General features: G+C 36.6%; 4 protein-coding genes, 1 long non-coding RNA gene and 2 pseudogenes across 7 annotated transcripts; 4 read left to right on the forward strand and 3 right to left on the reverse strand.

The window, feature by feature from the left end:
- Positions 1-72: 72 nt before the first annotated feature.
- On the reverse strand, positions 73-2,661 carry LOC104715867 (pentatricopeptide repeat-containing protein At5g65560 pseudogene; annotated as a pseudogene).
- A 242-nt stretch (positions 2,662-2,903) lies between these two features.
- LOC104713403 (uncharacterized) lies at positions 2,904-4,396 on the forward strand. The gene is made up of 5 exons (XM_010430510.2): positions 2,904-3,031; positions 3,154-3,313; positions 3,470-3,521; positions 3,856-3,922; positions 4,028-4,396. Exons 2-5 carry the CDS (start codon positions 3,158-3,160, stop codon positions 4,116-4,118), a joined length of 366 nt encoding a protein of 121 aa, XP_010428812.1. The 5' UTR covers positions 2,904-3,031; positions 3,154-3,157; the 3' UTR covers positions 4,119-4,396.
- On the reverse strand, positions 4,387-6,342 carry LOC104713402 (pentatricopeptide repeat-containing protein At1g77360, mitochondrial pseudogene; annotated as a pseudogene). Its single transcript, XR_015567059.1, has 2 exons — positions 6,202-6,342; positions 4,387-6,039 (listed from the first exon to the last, which is right to left on the reverse strand). The product of XR_015567059.1 is annotated as a pentatricopeptide repeat-containing protein At1g77360, mitochondrial pseudogene (transcript).
- A 188-nt stretch (positions 6,343-6,530) lies between these two features.
- Positions 6,531-8,991, forward strand: LOC104713404 (uncharacterized). 2 transcript variants are annotated; one of them, XR_015567060.1, is made up of 9 exons: positions 6,531-6,829; positions 7,014-7,090; positions 7,248-7,414; positions 7,492-7,593; positions 7,674-7,771; positions 8,054-8,119; positions 8,245-8,334; positions 8,421-8,591; positions 8,774-8,991. XR_015567060.1 is itself a non-coding variant. In XM_010430513.3 (9 exons), exons 1-9 carry the CDS (start codon positions 6,531-6,533, stop codon positions 8,810-8,812), a joined length of 1,113 nt encoding a protein of 370 aa, XP_010428815.1. In that variant the 3' UTR covers positions 8,813-8,991. The 2 variants fall into 2 exon arrangements, 1 of the variants encoding a protein (XP_010428815.1); XM_010430513.3 differs by having other exon boundaries at positions 7,488-7,593.
- A 117-nt stretch (positions 8,992-9,108) lies between these two features.
- On the forward strand, positions 9,109-10,268 carry LOC104713406 (glutaredoxin-C3). The gene is made up of 4 exons (XM_010430515.3): positions 9,109-9,376; positions 9,497-9,570; positions 9,663-9,761; positions 9,866-10,268. Exons 1-4 carry the CDS (start codon positions 9,201-9,203, stop codon positions 9,919-9,921), a joined length of 405 nt encoding a protein of 134 aa, XP_010428817.1. The 5' UTR covers positions 9,109-9,200; the 3' UTR covers positions 9,922-10,268.
- Positions 10,269-10,276: 8 nt separating this feature from the next.
- Positions 10,277-12,944, reverse strand: LOC104713405 (amino acid permease 3). The gene is made up of 7 exons (XM_010430514.3): positions 12,495-12,944; positions 12,108-12,341; positions 11,916-12,009; positions 11,590-11,804; positions 11,336-11,475; positions 10,885-11,243; positions 10,277-10,785 (listed from the first exon to the last, which is right to left on the reverse strand). The coding sequence occupies exons 1-7, from the start codon at positions 12,589-12,591 to the stop codon at positions 10,491-10,493; spliced, it is 1,434 nt and encodes a 477-aa protein (XP_010428816.1). The 5' UTR covers positions 12,592-12,944; the 3' UTR covers positions 10,277-10,490.
- LOC147939232 (uncharacterized) lies at positions 11,313-11,864 on the forward strand. Its single transcript, XR_015567061.1, has 2 exons — positions 11,313-11,447; positions 11,575-11,864. It is a non-coding gene; the product is annotated as an uncharacterized LOC147939232 (long non-coding RNA).
- Positions 12,945-16,400: the final 3,456 nt, after the last annotated feature.

Genomic DNA, 16,400 nt, shown 5'->3' on the forward strand with positions numbered 1-16,400 from the left:
AACATCACGTCCCTATTTTAGAATCTATATAACCAATCAAAGTGACCAGAGTGATTTAATAAAAGATATAAATCAGTCTTTCCCTTGAAGCCCGTCTATAAGCATTGATCTTGTCTGTGAGCTAAATTTGCAGCCACTTGTTTCCATTACTTGAAACAATTCACGAAATCCCTCTGCAAAGCCCTGTTTAAGCATACCGTCGATGAGGATTTTCCAAGCGATTTCATCATCGCAGTATAATCCACATCGAAGCAGTTTTTTGAAAACCGAGTTGCCTCTCTCTTTTTGATCTCCTTCTTCATACAGCTTGCAAATCAACATTTTGCAAAACTCTAGTTGTGAAGAGTGACCATTGCATATCATATCTTCCACAACTTTTGCAGCTTCCTCATACTTTTGCAGCTTGTAGTAACATCTAAGAAGACCATTACAAATCTTCTCACTTGGAGATATTCCTACTTCTTCCATGCGATTTAACAATCTTTTTGCTATCTCTAGATTTCCAACTTCACATATCCCTAATAAAAGCTTCTCATAGCATTTAGCATCAGGGTCACACCCATGTTCTACCATTTTCTCGAAAAGTTCGACAACGATATCAAACTCCATCATCTCCCAGATATCCGTGGACTCCAAGTAACTTCCTGTTCCACCACACTTCTCTGTTATGTGTTTCTTCTTGAACAAGTGTTTGATCAGAGACATATATGTACGGTGAGAAGGTTCACAATCAGTATCCAACATGCGCTTCAGGACATCAAATGCAGAATAAGTCAGCCCTAGAGATCCATAAGCCTTAACCATTGAGGTATAAGTGAACTCATCCGGAGTAACACCCTCTCCCCTCATTTTCACCATCATCTCCTCAGCTTCTTGCAATCTCCCTGCACTACAGTACGCCGAGATAAATGATCCATAACACTGAGCATCAGGCTTTTGTCCCGAAGACAGCATCTCATGAAAATATGTATCAGCTTCATCAAAATCCCCTTCTTTAAGCATTCTTGCAATAAGCGTCGTGTATGTACTTTGTGTAGGCTGTAACCCTAACTTCTCCATCTTTTCCTTCAGTAACAAGGCTTCTTTCAATTTCCCATTACTACATAACCCGTGTATTAAGGCATTATAAGTATACAAATCTGGCACGCAACTATCAAACAACATTCTAGCATCATCTAGCTTCCCAGCCTTGCAGTACCCATTGATCAAAGCAGTGTACATGACTACGTCTGCCTCTATGCCTTTACGAGTGAGGGAATCAAACAGGCCGCGAGCTTCTTCCATCCGCTCATTTTTACATAGATAATCTATAAAACTACTGTATGTACGGTGGTTTGGAACCAATCCATTTTCTTGCATCAAACTAAGCAATCTATATGCACTGTCTAAATTACCACAGCTACACTGTCCAGCAATCAATGTATTGTAAGTAATCAGGTCTGGCACCAAATTTTGCTCTTGCATCTTACTAAGAATTCCCATTGCTTTGTGCACATTCTTCTTACAAAACCCTTTAATCAATGCATTGTATGTAATAACATTTGGCGTCAACCCAAATTCCAGCATATGATCTAGCAACCCACTTGCTTCATCGAGCTTATCTCCACTACAAAAGCTCTGAATTAGCACAGTATACATACAAACATCAGGCTTAATGCCATTTTCTGACATTTGCTTAAACAGATTCAAAGCTTCTGATTTACGCCCTGTTCCACACAAAGCATCTATAAGCACAGTGTATGTACGAACATTAGGACAACAATTGTCATCTTTCATTTTCACCAACAAGCTCAAAGCTTCATCGATCCTCTTTGCTTCACAAAGACCATATATAAGTTGAGTGTAGGAAGCCTCGTTTCTAAGGCAACCCTTCTGAGACATCTCCTTGAAAACCTGAAAAGCCGCATCGACTTCTTTTCTTCGACAATGACCAGTAATGAAAGACGTGTATGTGAAGTAATCAGGATCCAATCCAGCCTGGATCAGCCTACTCACATACTGCTTTGCTTCTACTACATATCCAAGCTTACAATACCCATTAACTAACGTGTTAAACGTGTACATGTCTGGAGAAACCAAATCCTCCAACATCTCCGTATAAACTCTCTTCATTTCCTCAACCAATCCGAATCTAGCTAATGAACTCAACAGAGTATTATAGCACTTAGGAGGAAGCTTGTATCTAAACTCAGAGCTATCGTCTTTATTACTCATTGTTCTACAGAAATCAACAACAAACAAAGCTTCTCTCGCTGAACTGCAACTCTTTATCATCAATATCATGATCTTAGGAACCTCATAAGCTATTCCATGGCTACAGAGAAGACTAACCAAAGATGCATATGAACTAACATTATGCTTAAACCTCGGCGTCCGAGAGATCCAGTCCGAGAAGCTAAGAGCTGTCTGAGGATCCAGATTGAGTGAAAACAATGAAGAGACATGAGATGGTGTTATAACAGGGATCAGAGATTTCAGAGAGGAACTGTTCTGCCAGTTCGGCTCGGTGACAATCGAGAGTAATCGGCATGGAAGATTAGAAGAATCAGATTCTAAAGTTGAGAGATTATGTGTAAGCAGAGATACGGCGGCGGAGAACGGCCTTCGACGGAGGAGGTAGCCGGAGTAAGTAGAAGGAGAGGGAAAATGAAGGAATCTCATCGTCGGAAAGTTCTACTTCCAGTTCAAGCAACAACAGCAGGGTTTAGGGTTTATGAGAATAAAAATCTCAAACCCGGTACAATGCTCTGTTCTGGTTTGCGAAGACGAGTTATAAAACCGGGGATTTTACCAAATTCATAGTGTTACGTAAAATACTACGTCATTTGGTTTCAATGAAACGACGGCGTTGCTACGGCGAGGGTATATATGTAATATTGATGATAAACATGTATTTTATGGTCAATGCGGTCCCAATTTACCAATTCTTGTATCTTCTCGATCTCCTTGGTAAAGCTAATTTGCCGATCTTCGAAGTGGGAACTGTGGCAGTGACGAGCGAGAAGAGAAGATCTATTAGGGTTTCTTCAAGGTAACTCATCACATTCTTTGAATGAAGCTTTAATTTGTCTTATAATTGCGATCAAGAACATTAGTGTCTGTGTCTGTCTGTTACGTTCTTAATTTTGATTGTTTGGTTGGGGGGGGATTTAGAACCATGGCAGGAGCTGGAACATCGATGCTAGGGTCTGTTCTTGTGTTTACAGTGATCCTCTCGCTTCAAGAAATTTACAGAGGGAAGTTAGCTTCTTCAGAGCTGTTCACGATCCTTGGTGGATTCACAAGCTCTCTCCTTTTTTTGTTTTCTCTCACTGTAAGCTCCTTATAATTTTGCCTTGTATTCATGGAAATGTATTACCTTTTACAACTCCAATGTTGATCTGTGTCGTAAAAGCTGAGATCTTTTGTTCTATCTACGTTTTGTTGAGTGTCAATTTCGATTGATGTGCGGTTTCTTTTTCACTTGCAGTTCATTGGAAATTTCCAGGAATCTTCTGGCATCAAGAGTGGTTGGGGTGCAGGTATGTCCTTGTTTCTTCTTGAATTCGAAATTGTTTCATAAGATCAAAACCATTGCAGTCATTTTGATCTTAGTTTAAGGGCATATACACAGCAGTAGCACTAGAATTAGTTTGCAAGTGCACACATTTTCTCAATTTTGATGATGCTTTAAGTTTACTTGGTGGAACATGAAAATTGTCATCTATTGTCTTTATTTGGATCACCTATATGAGAATCACAGTAACAAACGACTAGAAGTTTCTTTGCCTCCTCCTCCTGCTTCTGCTGCGTGAATGTATGTATTAAAACAAGGGTTTGCAATTTATTGAAGTCTACTTTTTATTTTCATGACAGTCATTCTTGCCGAAATCATAGCTCTTATCGCTGCTAGCACGGTGCATCGGGTTTGTATTACAACCTGGTATGTGGAAATTCACTAGCTCTGTTTGATATGTTTAATTATTTCATACCTCCCTCGAATAAAGATGTGTGCTGATTGCTCTGCTGTTTCTTGATATGTCTGCAGTTTCTTGTTCTCTGCTGGGCTATTGTACGAGGTGAACAAGATTTCTGGATACATGCTATCCAAAACCGAGTCCAAGTCTAAGAGACACTGAACCAGATTATGTAGTTGGTTTGTTCTGGACTTTAGATTTTGTTTGGCACTAGAAGATGCAAGAACACTTCCAAAATTCATGAACTGGGATACTTGGAAACCTTAAATTCGAGATCCACATCTTATAGTTGATGTGACTAGTCTGTTTTCTTTGCATCTTATAATCATAGAAAGATCATCTTTTGAGTTGTGTTTATGTTCTTGGAGAAACTAATTTTGTGTCTTTTGGCCTTGATGTCAATATCATCTGCAACCGGGCACATCAACTGTTTCGTATCATCTCTTTATATAAATATATCTCATGTATCAAAACCACAACAAAATCTGACTTCAACTTCAGTTATAAACTTTACAACAACTGAAATGGATCATAGGCCAATTACACAAACAAAACATGTGCAGAATGCTTAGGATCATCAGCTATTGTGAGACGTACAAATCTATGTGCTTACCAGGAAACCTAAGAAAGTCAATCACACAAAGGCTCATTAACCAAAACGTTCATCTTCTCATTAAGAAACTTGAGCACATCTTCTCTATCTTCTTTGAGAAGCAGCTGCCTTAATCTACCGAACGTAACACCTGATGGTCGAATCCCCATCTCGATCATCTCCTCCAACAGAACACAAGCTTTCTGAGTGTCATGCTGCTCGCACAGCCCGTTAATAAGAACAGCGAACGTATGCATACTTGGGAACACCCCTTTCTTCCTCATGTACTTCCAAACTTTATCTGCTGTCTCCATCTCTTTCTTCTCACAAAACATCTTTATCATCATTGTGTATGTGTCTGCGTCTGGTTCACACACTTTGATCATCTTCCTAAACACATCAAAAGCTTCATCTTTCTCTCCACGATCTATTAAGTGACGTAGAATAATGTTACATGACTTGGAGTTAGGCGTCACACCCTTATTCTTCATTTCTTTCAAAACCCTATACACATTCTTCATCCTGTTTGCTTTGCAAAACGCACCAATCAATGAATTGAAAACCGCTACATCAGCTTTCATTCCACTTCTTTCCATCTCGAGGAACGTATCAACCGCCTCTTCAAGCCGGTTCTCACTTCCATAAGTATGTACAAGCACACTATAAATAAAAGTGGTCGGCTTACAAATGCTTGGATCCATACTCCTCACAATGCCAAGCGCTTCATCAACTCTTCCAGCTTTACAAAGTACGTCAACCATTATACTATAGGTCACTATATCCGGGTGACAACCTGCATCAATCATCTCCCTGAAAACCTCTCTAGCCTTAGGCAAGTTTGGTTCTTTCCCCCATCCTTCAAGCAATATACTATACGTTTTCGAGTCAGGCGTAAACCCATCTCTCATCTTCTCGAATACCTCCTGAGCTTTCCTAACATTCTTGGATTTACACAAAGCACTCAGCAACCCACTGAATGCCACAAGATTAGGAGGCAAATCATACTTCTCCATCACATTAAACGCGTAAATCGCCTCATCCACTTTCTGCGCCCTCGCGTACTTCCTCATCACGATACAAAAAGTTTCGATATTTAGCATCTTCTTCTTCCTCATTGAGTTGATGAGATCCCACATGAGCTTGTACTGTTTTATCTTCGCAGTAGACTCGATCATCATGTGATAGGCACGAACACTATGCTCGTAATGCCGTTGCTTCTCAGACCATTGAAAGAATCTGTATGCCAACAAACCAGCATTCCTGAATCTGTTTAGAACATCTTCTACAACTTCTTGTGAAACCCTTAACCCGCTTTGATCTAAAGCCGAGTCAAGCACTAATTGCGGTGAAGACATCATTACTTTAGATATGTTCTTCGCCACATCCGTAACATCTCTGGCTTGTTCGCTTGAACTATACAGCCTCGCAGAAAGAACACTCTTACAACATAATCTGGATTGATGATTAAGAATCCTGATGTTCATGGTCGATCTAACATTCCCATCATCAAAAAGAAAAAAAACAATGTCAGACATTTCGTCGAACACGTGGCGAGCATTATTATAGTTGTGTTCATAAAATTAATACAGAAACATATCTATCTAAGTCTAACACACATATGCGTTATCAGAAGCTATTAGTTTTGTTCTTTACCTTTAGGGATCAAGTGCGTGTCTTTCAGGAGTGGTGGTTTTGCTCACTCGGTGACAGGGGTCCAAGGACGACGACTGAAGAAGGAAGACGAGGTATACGCACCGTTTTTGGGAGTAAGATAAATGGGCCAATTGTGTAAGCCCATTAAAAAGGAAAAGAAGGCCTAAATAGAAACGGACGACTCACTCACTCGATCGGCTTTACTAGTGTGGGTGTTACAGGTGAAAAGATCTTTGATTTCCACCGGATCGATTTGAAAGGTTGTGTCTTTGACTTTGATCATCACTTGTTTTGTTTTTTTTTGCTCGATCAAAATTAGTGAGTGGGCGATGGAAGATTTCGCTGTTCTCGTCACGGAGCGATATGGGTTAAAGCCACAAGGCAAGTCTGCTCCAATGGCAATGGATTCCTTGAAGAAGCGATCGGTCAACAACACTAACAATGGCGAAACCGCAGAGTTGACCTCGTATGGTTCTTCGAATCATAACGCGGATTTTATTATTGATTTCAAGTTTGACGGTGGGAACGAGTTTTCTTCTGGTAAGAAAAGGTCGTTTTTTAGTGATGACTTTGATGATGAGTTGATGATATCTGGATTTGGTGGTGGACTTGGTCAACCAAGTAACAGGTTTGTGATGATCATCATTAGTTCAAACTCTTGGCTAATTATTTTTAAGATATCTGTCTGCTGTATCATGAAACTGTGTGATCAGTTTTGGAAAGGAATACGAATTAGTGTTATACTGTTATGCAATTGATACATGTCTATGGTTGCTTGACTTGATATATCTGTTTATTTATTGTTGTTTCAGCGCAACCCATACATGGACTGTTATTGCTGATGACCCTTTTGAGGTTAGACCATCAAATTTGGTAGATCCATCTTCAGGTATAGATGTGGTTCCGCTAACAAAACTCGATGTTCTCCATATTCTAATACAGGGGAATGAAAGAAGCGTTGATCTTTTTTTTGTTAATCAATATTAATTTTGTGTTGTTTCACTTTTTTTTTGGCACACTTACGAATCCAATAATTTCTTCTATAGATGAGCTTGCAAAATTTGCTATGGGTAGTTTGCATTGTAGCTCCCTGGATTCTGACAATGTTGTAGATGTTGAAGAAAAGAAACAAGAGTTTGTTGTTGATGGCCTTGAATCCATTTTCATCCCTGGGTCCAACAACAGTGTACCAAATTCATATGCTACAACTGAAGTAAGAAACTGCCTTCAAATGTTTAAAATGTTTCACCCTTATGAAAATGTATTCGTCTTTTTGATCTTGCAAGGAAGAATGTGGTGTGCCAAAAGAGAAATGTTATGAACGTTCGCTTAGTACAAAGAAACCTGATGCTCCAGCACATGTCCTGGATGAACTTTTTCCATTTTTTGGAGGTAGGCGTTGTGGTGATCTGTTTTCTTCAGTTATCAGATTATTCATATATTATTTCTGAGCCATGTTTCCAATGCAACAGATGACCCGTTTCTTGGAGAGTTTAAGGGAATTCCAGGGGAGAGTGACAAAAGAAGAATAGCTAGATGGGAGCGTGAACAAAGAATAAAGAAACAAATGGTATGCATGGATTCGTTTTGTGCAACCTTTACTACCTCTATTATGATATATCATCTTAGCAATGTACGATCTATTTGTTGAATGGATGGAACTTTTTCCCAAATCACTTGCCGTGCTTATGTAAATGTCTTGCATTGCGATACATCAGCTTTTTTGTAACCAGTTTTCTTGTTGAGGGTGATATATTACTGTTTCTCATCAAATTTTAGATTGCAGCAAGCAAGTTCTATGTTTTGTTACGCAGTGATATTACGCTACTCAATGTCTTCTTCATATATGTAGGATCAGGCTGTATCTGAGATGAATGACCGTGACCGTCAAATTCAGATTGAACAAGAAGAAAGGAGTGTAAGTGATGCCATTCTTCACATATTTTTATAAAACGTCTTCAATATCATACTTTTCTTACAAAACCATTGGTAATGCTAACATTGTGTATCTTTCTTTGAAAAATGGTTTTAAATCCTGTTTAGAGGATTTCTGAGACCCTTGATGCGGAGATTAAGCTTTGGGCTGCTGGGAAAGAAGGGAACATGCGTGCATTGTTATCATCGTTGCATCTCGTAAGTAGTCTTTTGTCTCTTACATTGTTAAATACTTAAATATCTCAAAGTCTATACGAGTGTTCTTAGTAAAGTTTTATCCGCAGGTACTCTGGCCAGGATGTGGTTGGAAAGCTGTCTCTCTAACAGATTTGATCACCTGTGCGGCAGTGAAGAAAGTCTACAAAAAGGCAAACTTGTATGTCCATCCTGATAAAGTTCAACAGAAAGGAGCTCAACAAAAGTATATAGCCGAAAAGGTCTTCAACATCTTGAAGGTATATTTCCCACACAGTACATCCTTCTCTCACAATAAACGTGTTGTGGAATGTTGAATTTCTTGAAGAGTTTCGAATCAGTTCTCTTAAGTTGATGATGCTTAATTAAGTATACCCGCCGCTTCTACTAAAAAGTTTAGGTGTGAATATGATGTAACGTTACCACAAAATGCATCTTACAGGAAGCTTGGAACAAGTTCAACAAAGAGGAGCTATCCTAAAACTGTTGAACAAGTTCAAGAAAGAGTATATATATGTGTGTATACAAAGTATGGGTCAATTCGTTCAAGTATGGTATTATATGTTTGGACAATACATTAGTTCACATTTTATGTACAGATTTTAATAAAATTGTATTTTGTCGTAATAAATCATAAATAAATATAAAAAGTTAGTAAAATATTTAAGGTTAATAACTGTAGATTATACTTTTACACGAGCAATAAAAAAAAAAAAAAGAATTGGTTGAACGACCAAAGATTAGATAAAGTCAATATGTGTCTTTAAGAGCCATAATAAATAAATTGGAAAGCTATAACAACAAAAATATAAAATCACCTTAAAACAAAGAAAAAAAAACATATTCCGACGAGTGTGATCGAAACGGCGATGGTTGACCAGCAACGTAGTCGCCGTGTTGCCGTGGTGGTGGCGGTACTATTATTACAACTGGTGGTAGTGAGCGATCTGTGGAATACGGTGGGAGCTGCGAATTCGGTGTCGGCTTTCGTTCAGAACGCAATTTTGTCCAACAAGATTGTCATCTTCTCCAAGTCCTATTGCCCGTAAGTTTTTAACTCTTTTCTCTCCTCTTCGTTTTGTCTCTCTGCAATTGAAAAAAATTGTAACTTTTGGTTCATATCATCTAGTTTTAATCCGATTGTGTTTGTCAAACTTGTTGTTAGGTATTGCTTGCGGTCGAAACGTATATTTAGCCAACTTAAGGAAGAGCCATTTGTTGTTGAGCTTGATCTGAGAGGTATGGTACGATGACTCTCTTTTTATCACCTCACCGACCTTGTTCTGAAGATTAAAACTTTTTCGGGTATACCCCTTCTTGTATTTTTGCAGAGGACGGAGATCAAATCCAGTATGAGCTTTTAGAGTTCGTTGGCCGCCGTACTGTCCCTCAAGTTTTTGTTAACGGCAAGCATATCGGTGGATCTGATGGTATCACCTCCACTCTCTCTCTTTCTCTCTTCTCCAAGTTTCATTCTTTTCTCTAAATTTCCCTTTTTTTATTAACTCAAACTAAGCCTTGCTCTTGCTTCCAGATCTTGCAGCTGCTATGGAGAATGGTCAGTTGCAAAAGCTTCTTGCTGCCAGTTGATTTTGCACAACCTGGAATGTGGAATTTAATGTGATTTAGAGGATATAGGGATACTATTTGCTACTAATAGTAGACTGAATAAGTGATATTGGTATGTCTCTGTGTGTCTGATTTCTCCTTATATAAGTTATTGGTATGATGCATTGATAAAGTCTTGATCTTTCGTTATCACACCATTGCTCTGGTGATGGTTTTTGCTTAACATAGTCTATACTTGTGTGCTTTATGGCAAATGGTCCATACCGCAAAGATCCAATCACTGTTACCAAGTACAAAAACAGTGATGTATGTTGTAACCACAACTGCTGTTTATCTCTTCTATTGGTATATATATTATTATAGTGCTACTTCATGATTCTCGAAGAAGATCTGCTCGTTAGGATTACAATTCTTGCCTTTAGGCTTTGAAGAAGATTACAGAGAGAAACTAACAGCATTATTGCTTTTATCTAAAGCTGATCAAATTTCCCAATTCATAATTCTTGGCTCTCTTGACCGTTCTTGATTCTTCCTTTGTGTTTGAAATTGGACTTTAGTCATTGCTTTGAAATGGCTAAGTCACAAGTTTTTCAGTAATTGCTTTGAAATGGCTTGTAGGACTTTAGATCGAGAACAATTCCAGCTATTGACCCTGCAGCTGCAGCAATGCTCACTACCAAACACCCTAAGCTGAAGACTTGAAAGCAAACCCATCTGGTGCTCCATCTAGGTATCTTCTTCTGCGCTATGTACATTTCCACCGGGAAGTACACTGTCAACGGCCAAAACCCGAGTGACCCAAGCAGACCCACAACGTCGTTGAAAAACGGAAGAAGCATTGAGATAACTGTCGTTATGATGACAAACACTGTCCTCCATATCAACCTGAGTAAGCCATTTACACACCACACAAAAGCTTTGATTAGTACATACACCTCATCTCCAAAGCTCAGATCCCATTAGTTTAAGTGCTATGTTTTGTACCTGAATAAATTGAGACGGAGAGGCTTGAAACCAGGAATAGGGATTTTGATATCTTTTGCGATGAACTCGCAATCAGGGAAACGAATGGAAGCTTGCTTCTCAATGAAAGCAAACAGAGGTTGGCAATAGACTTGGTATGCACCAATGAGGTGAATCACAATGGCTGCATTTGCAATGTCTAGAAGCCAATAAGGATTATAAAACCCGAAACCGGTTAAGAGGTTTCCGGGAGACAAGTCTCCAAAAGCTGCATAACCCATACAACCACACAACATGTAGAAGATAGTTGTTACACCGACGCTCACAAGCGTTGCCTTCTTCATTGTTTTCTCTTCTGATGGTGGTGACTTTACTGTGTCCTGTTTCAAACCACAAAACAAAAAAAAACTTCAGGAAGGGACCATTAAAATAATGGCTTTGATCAGCAAGACTTGTAAAGAAGAAAGCTTACCTGAATCTCAATGAGAATGATGGAGTATGAGTAAGCAAAAGCTATGTTTCCAAGAGCTTGAAAGGTTCTCCATATCTTCTGTGTCTCTGTTACTGTTCCTATGCTAATCCCAGTGAGACTTCCCTTCACCTTCCCATTTACTGATGAAACCAATACAAAGACAGACATTTTTTTTTCCTATTAGTAGCCATAACTTATGAAATCTCTCTTATTTAAGACCCTAGATTGTTTTTTTTTAGGTTCAAAGAACGAACCGACGACTTGGGCTATGCCAAGGGCGAGACCGGCGGAGGAATAAGTGAAGGACATAACGGCAGCGAGGATTGAGAGCCACCAAAGTTGATCAAAATCTGGAATCTGAGAGAATAGAATCTGGACTAATCCAAAAGCAATCATGTAAGGAGTACTGTTCATCTGACATGGATCTTTCCCTCCACTTTTGTGAAAACAGTTGGATCTCTTTATTGCCCTGTTTTTCAAAAACAAACAAACAACCGTTGTTATTTTTTCACAAAACTCGTTTGACCCATTACCAAAGTTGGTACGTAACTTATAGTGTTTAACAAGTAAGAACACGCACATCATGCTTATAGCTGAAGCAATCGTGTAGCCAATTGCAACACCAAATATATTAAGATACTGAACAATCCCACATAGCGTCACCTTCACGCCACCTGTCAAGAACAAGATTGAAACATGTTATGTTCTGATATGATCCCCAGAGTCCATTTTTTTTGTAAGAATGAAACTCTACTTCGAGTTTTGTATTTACCTAGGTTTGATCGGACAGCGCCCATATAAGTGTAGTTCCTCTTGCCGGAGATAGGGTCGCCGGAGCGGTAACAGGAGGCGAGGAGAGAAGACGTAAAATAAGTGACGACGGAGAAGAGCAACATCACCACCGGTCCGGCGATCCAACCTAGCTGTGCCGTAGCCCATGCTAGTGACAAAACCCCTGAACCTATCACCGCCGTGATTATGTGTGCACTCGCCGTCCAAACACTCCCTGAAACCCATTAAATTCCAAAAAAAAAAAAAAACTTTATATCTTTCTCATTTTCCAAATATAACTAATCAGAACAGGTTCCAACTTAGAATTAACAAATTTTTGAACTATTATATATAACTAAGTCTCAATAAGAATCTAAAGTATTTTTACCAGTTCTTTTGACTTTGCCGTCGTCGTCGAAGCATTTGGAGCCGCCAGTTTGTTGTGGCATATCGATGGCGAGTACTGTTTGCTGGCTACGAACCATTTTTGTTTGTTTTGCTCTGTTTTTTTTGTTTGTTCGTTGAATGTATGAAGTTACATGCAGAGTAAGTGTTCGTAAGAGTAAAGTTTTTTTTTTTTTTGGTTAAAAAAAAGAATCAATAAGAGTAAAGTTTAGAAGATAAAGACACTAGTATGGGCCTCTGTTTCAGAATTTACTAACTCTGTTTGAAATACAATGATTCTATAACTGTCTGGTTCTTGGTTTTTCTAAATCGAACAAGAAGAAGAAGAGAAGGTGGATGAAGAGAAACTGAAAGAGTGGAGTGCAGATTTATATACACAGAAATTGTTTTTTTTTTTTTTTTTTGTGTATCCTTTTTTGGGGCCAAATTAAACAGTACAAAGTAAAAAGTGTACTAGAAATATATATCTTGTATTGGTAAAAAGTTGGTAGGACCATATAATACTACTACTCGTGTTACTTTTGAAAAATTTGACTTGCATGATTTGTATGAATGATTCGATATACGAAAATTTGTAATATTGAATAAAAAAAAACAAAGAAGAAAGAAAATATGGGCATGAAAAATTGGAAGTCCAAGATGCTGACTTAAATGTCTTTTGTTCAGCTTTTTTGAAAATAAAAAGAAACATATAGGACTTATGTATGTGTGTTATGTTTATTTTCAGTTACAACTAGAGTTTATCAGAGCATTCAATAAAAATAAACTTGTACTTATATAACAAGGGTTTTATGAGATTAGGGAAAATAAAATGTTGTTTATAAAGAAATAGGCATTTTGGTTATGTGCACATTCAAAGATGAAGTGAATCAAAAACGACTTTGTTTTTATCAGTAAGAAGTGTTAATAACGCATCTAAGATTAAAACGAACATTTATGTTTCATGGTATATGGAGAGATGGATGCCGACATGTGTATTGGATGTTAAAATTATGAGTGCACTCAATCATGTGTAGATTTCAAAATGATAACTCAGAACTAAAAGGTGATTTTAGTTTGATCAATAGTAGCACACACTGACACACACATATATATCTTACCTAGAATTCGAAAGATTAGTATATCACCACCTTAGAATTTTCTGCGCAGGTAAACTCACTTATGAGGCAGGCGTGTAAGCTATCTTTTCTTCTCAAAATGAAATATTTTTGATTACTTTTCCCAACTAAACTCATTGAAAACACAAATGTTACACGCAAATTAAACTGTATTGGATTTTCGTGGAGAAGGAACTGTCTTATGTAAATGACTGTTAATTTATTTTCAATTCAAAAAGAAATTGTGTAAAGAAGTATAAAAACGTGCTGGTTTACTATATATAACTAGGATATATCCCGTGCTTAAAGCACGGGTAAATATTTTTTAAAAAATTTATAATATAATAATAAAAATTATTGGTTTTTTTAAATTGTATTGTTTGAGATAATATTTATTTTTAATTGTTATGTAAATCTATTAGTCTATTTGAATACTAATAATTTTAGAACATTATAGCATTTTATTTTTGACGTATTATTACAATTTTACATTGTTTATTTGTTGTATTTGCATCATATTTTGTGAAATATAAATATAATTTTAATATTATAATTGTGAGTAAATAAAAATTATTGATTTATCATCTATATAAATTTAGTTTTACCAACCCGCCAATGTAGAAATTAAAACACACATTATCATACATTGAGTAATAAATCTTCATTTAAAAAAAATTCAAATCACAACATATGCAGAAAAAAGATATATATTTTATTAATTATAAGTATTATATGAAAGTTCTAAACAATTTGTAAATAAAATAAAGATGATAGGAGAATCATAATTTGAAATCTTAACAAAATCTTTGAATTTAGTTATTAAAAATAATAGTATTGTTTACTTGGATATAAAATCTTAGTTTTTAAAATTTTGATTGGTTTATATATTTTTAAAAAAATTAATTAGTAATTTCGTCTATAATTTATTAGAGAGATAAAATATTTTTTTAGATTTTTTTAAATTTTTTAATATTTGATATGTGAGTGTTTTTTTTAATTTAATTATATTTATTTAAATTAGTTAATTAAGCTTAATTAATTTTTTCTAATGGCAATTGAATGTAATTTTTTACACATTTGAAGTTTAGTTTCATATTTGTACTTCTCAATTAATATAGTAGGATAAGATGAATTAGGTGAGTAACCAAAAAAAAAAAAAACTAACAAATAATATAGCTATTAGTTTTAAAAAATTAGAAATTTAGGAGGAAGGGTATAGTAAATTACCTTTTTGGGTTTTATGGATTAGGGTAGTGGTTGATGGGGTGGACGGTGGTTCGGTGATGCTCGGCGGTGGTCCGGCAACGGTCCGTCGGTGGTCTGGCGATGGTTTGGCGGTGGTCCGGCAATGGTCCGGCGGTGGTCTGGCAATGGTCCGACAATGGTCCGGTGGTGGTCTGGCGATGGTCCGGCAATGGTCCGGCGGTGGTCCAGCGATGGTCCAGCAATGGTCCCGCGGTGGTCATTCTTGCCAATTCCCCTATATAATACCTGATTTTTTTTTTGATTAATTATTTGCGTTGCTTTAGTAAAAAGTTGAGGTTTTTTCTTGTTGTAAATTTTCTCTATATATCAATGCTCTATTATAATTAAAGTTACTATATATATAGACGAACTTTTTCTTTTTCTTTTTAGTTATAATACCGGAAGTTTGGTTCGTGGATAGAAATCCCTTTGACAAAAAAAAAAAAAAGTTTGGTTCGTGGGAAACCAAATATTCCGCAAGAACTTAGAGAAGATTTATCGTCAGACAAGTCATTAGCCTAATAAAATTCAAGGGACAAGTTTAGTCTCCAAATATATAAAGGGAATTCTATTGATTCAGATAACATATATTATTTTGAATTACAACTTTGAACCGCAAAACTTGTGTATTTGAGGAAAAAAATAAAAATAATATTATTAATCAAGATCTCAAGGAGATCAAGAACAAGAATAAGGTTCAGATCGTCCACTTATTTTAGTACACGCACACAGCCATCCTCAATGTCCATTAACGAATCATAAAAGAATGAACCAGAAACCCCTTTCATCATTTCAACTGCACTTTCTCCAACTTGATCCCTTAAAAGTGTTATCTTCATTTTATACCCAAATTTATATTATCCCATGAGTATAAACTTATATTGCCATGAGTATATTATGACAAACACTTGAATTGTCTTCTTCTTCTTTTTGTATCAGCTACCGTGATATATCTCATTCGAATTTAGAGAAAGAGGAGCATTTTAACAAAAAAAAATAAAGAAAGAGGAGCATCAGATTCGTTGCTTACTATTATCGGTTAGGTTTTCTACTTAGGTATTGTGTTACAATTAGTAATTTAAATAAATGTTATGGATCTTAGAAAAATATCAGGTTTTGGTTCCTTCCAATATAAAATCTAGTATAATTATAAAAATACTATGGTCTCATGCTATATACTTAATTTTTTGGTTACACTTTTTAGTTCAAGAAAAAATATGTATTGTCTTTATATAAAGATTAGTTGAAGACAAATATTATATAAAGATCAAGATGATGCCGTAGTTTGTTGATATATTGACATCTTTTTAACAAGGTTTGGCGACCAACTGACTTAAGACAACTATCCTGTAAGAAAACTATACTTATTTAGAAAAGAAGAATCGTAACTATGCACTATAAGAATCTTTTCCAACTCGTAGCTTTCCGTCATTAATCGACCAACCCACTCCGTGACTACAAATATCTAAAGAGGAGTTCATTAATCAATCCTCAACATTATATATATACAAAATCTAATAAATACTTGATCCATTATAGATCGTATT

The sequence above is a fragment of the Camelina sativa genome, chromosome 9 (assembly GCF_030686135.1).
Source record: "Camelina sativa cultivar CO46 ecotype springtype chromosome 9, ASM3068613v1".
Classification (NCBI taxonomy): Eukaryota; Viridiplantae; Streptophyta; class Magnoliopsida; order Brassicales; family Brassicaceae; genus Camelina; species Camelina sativa.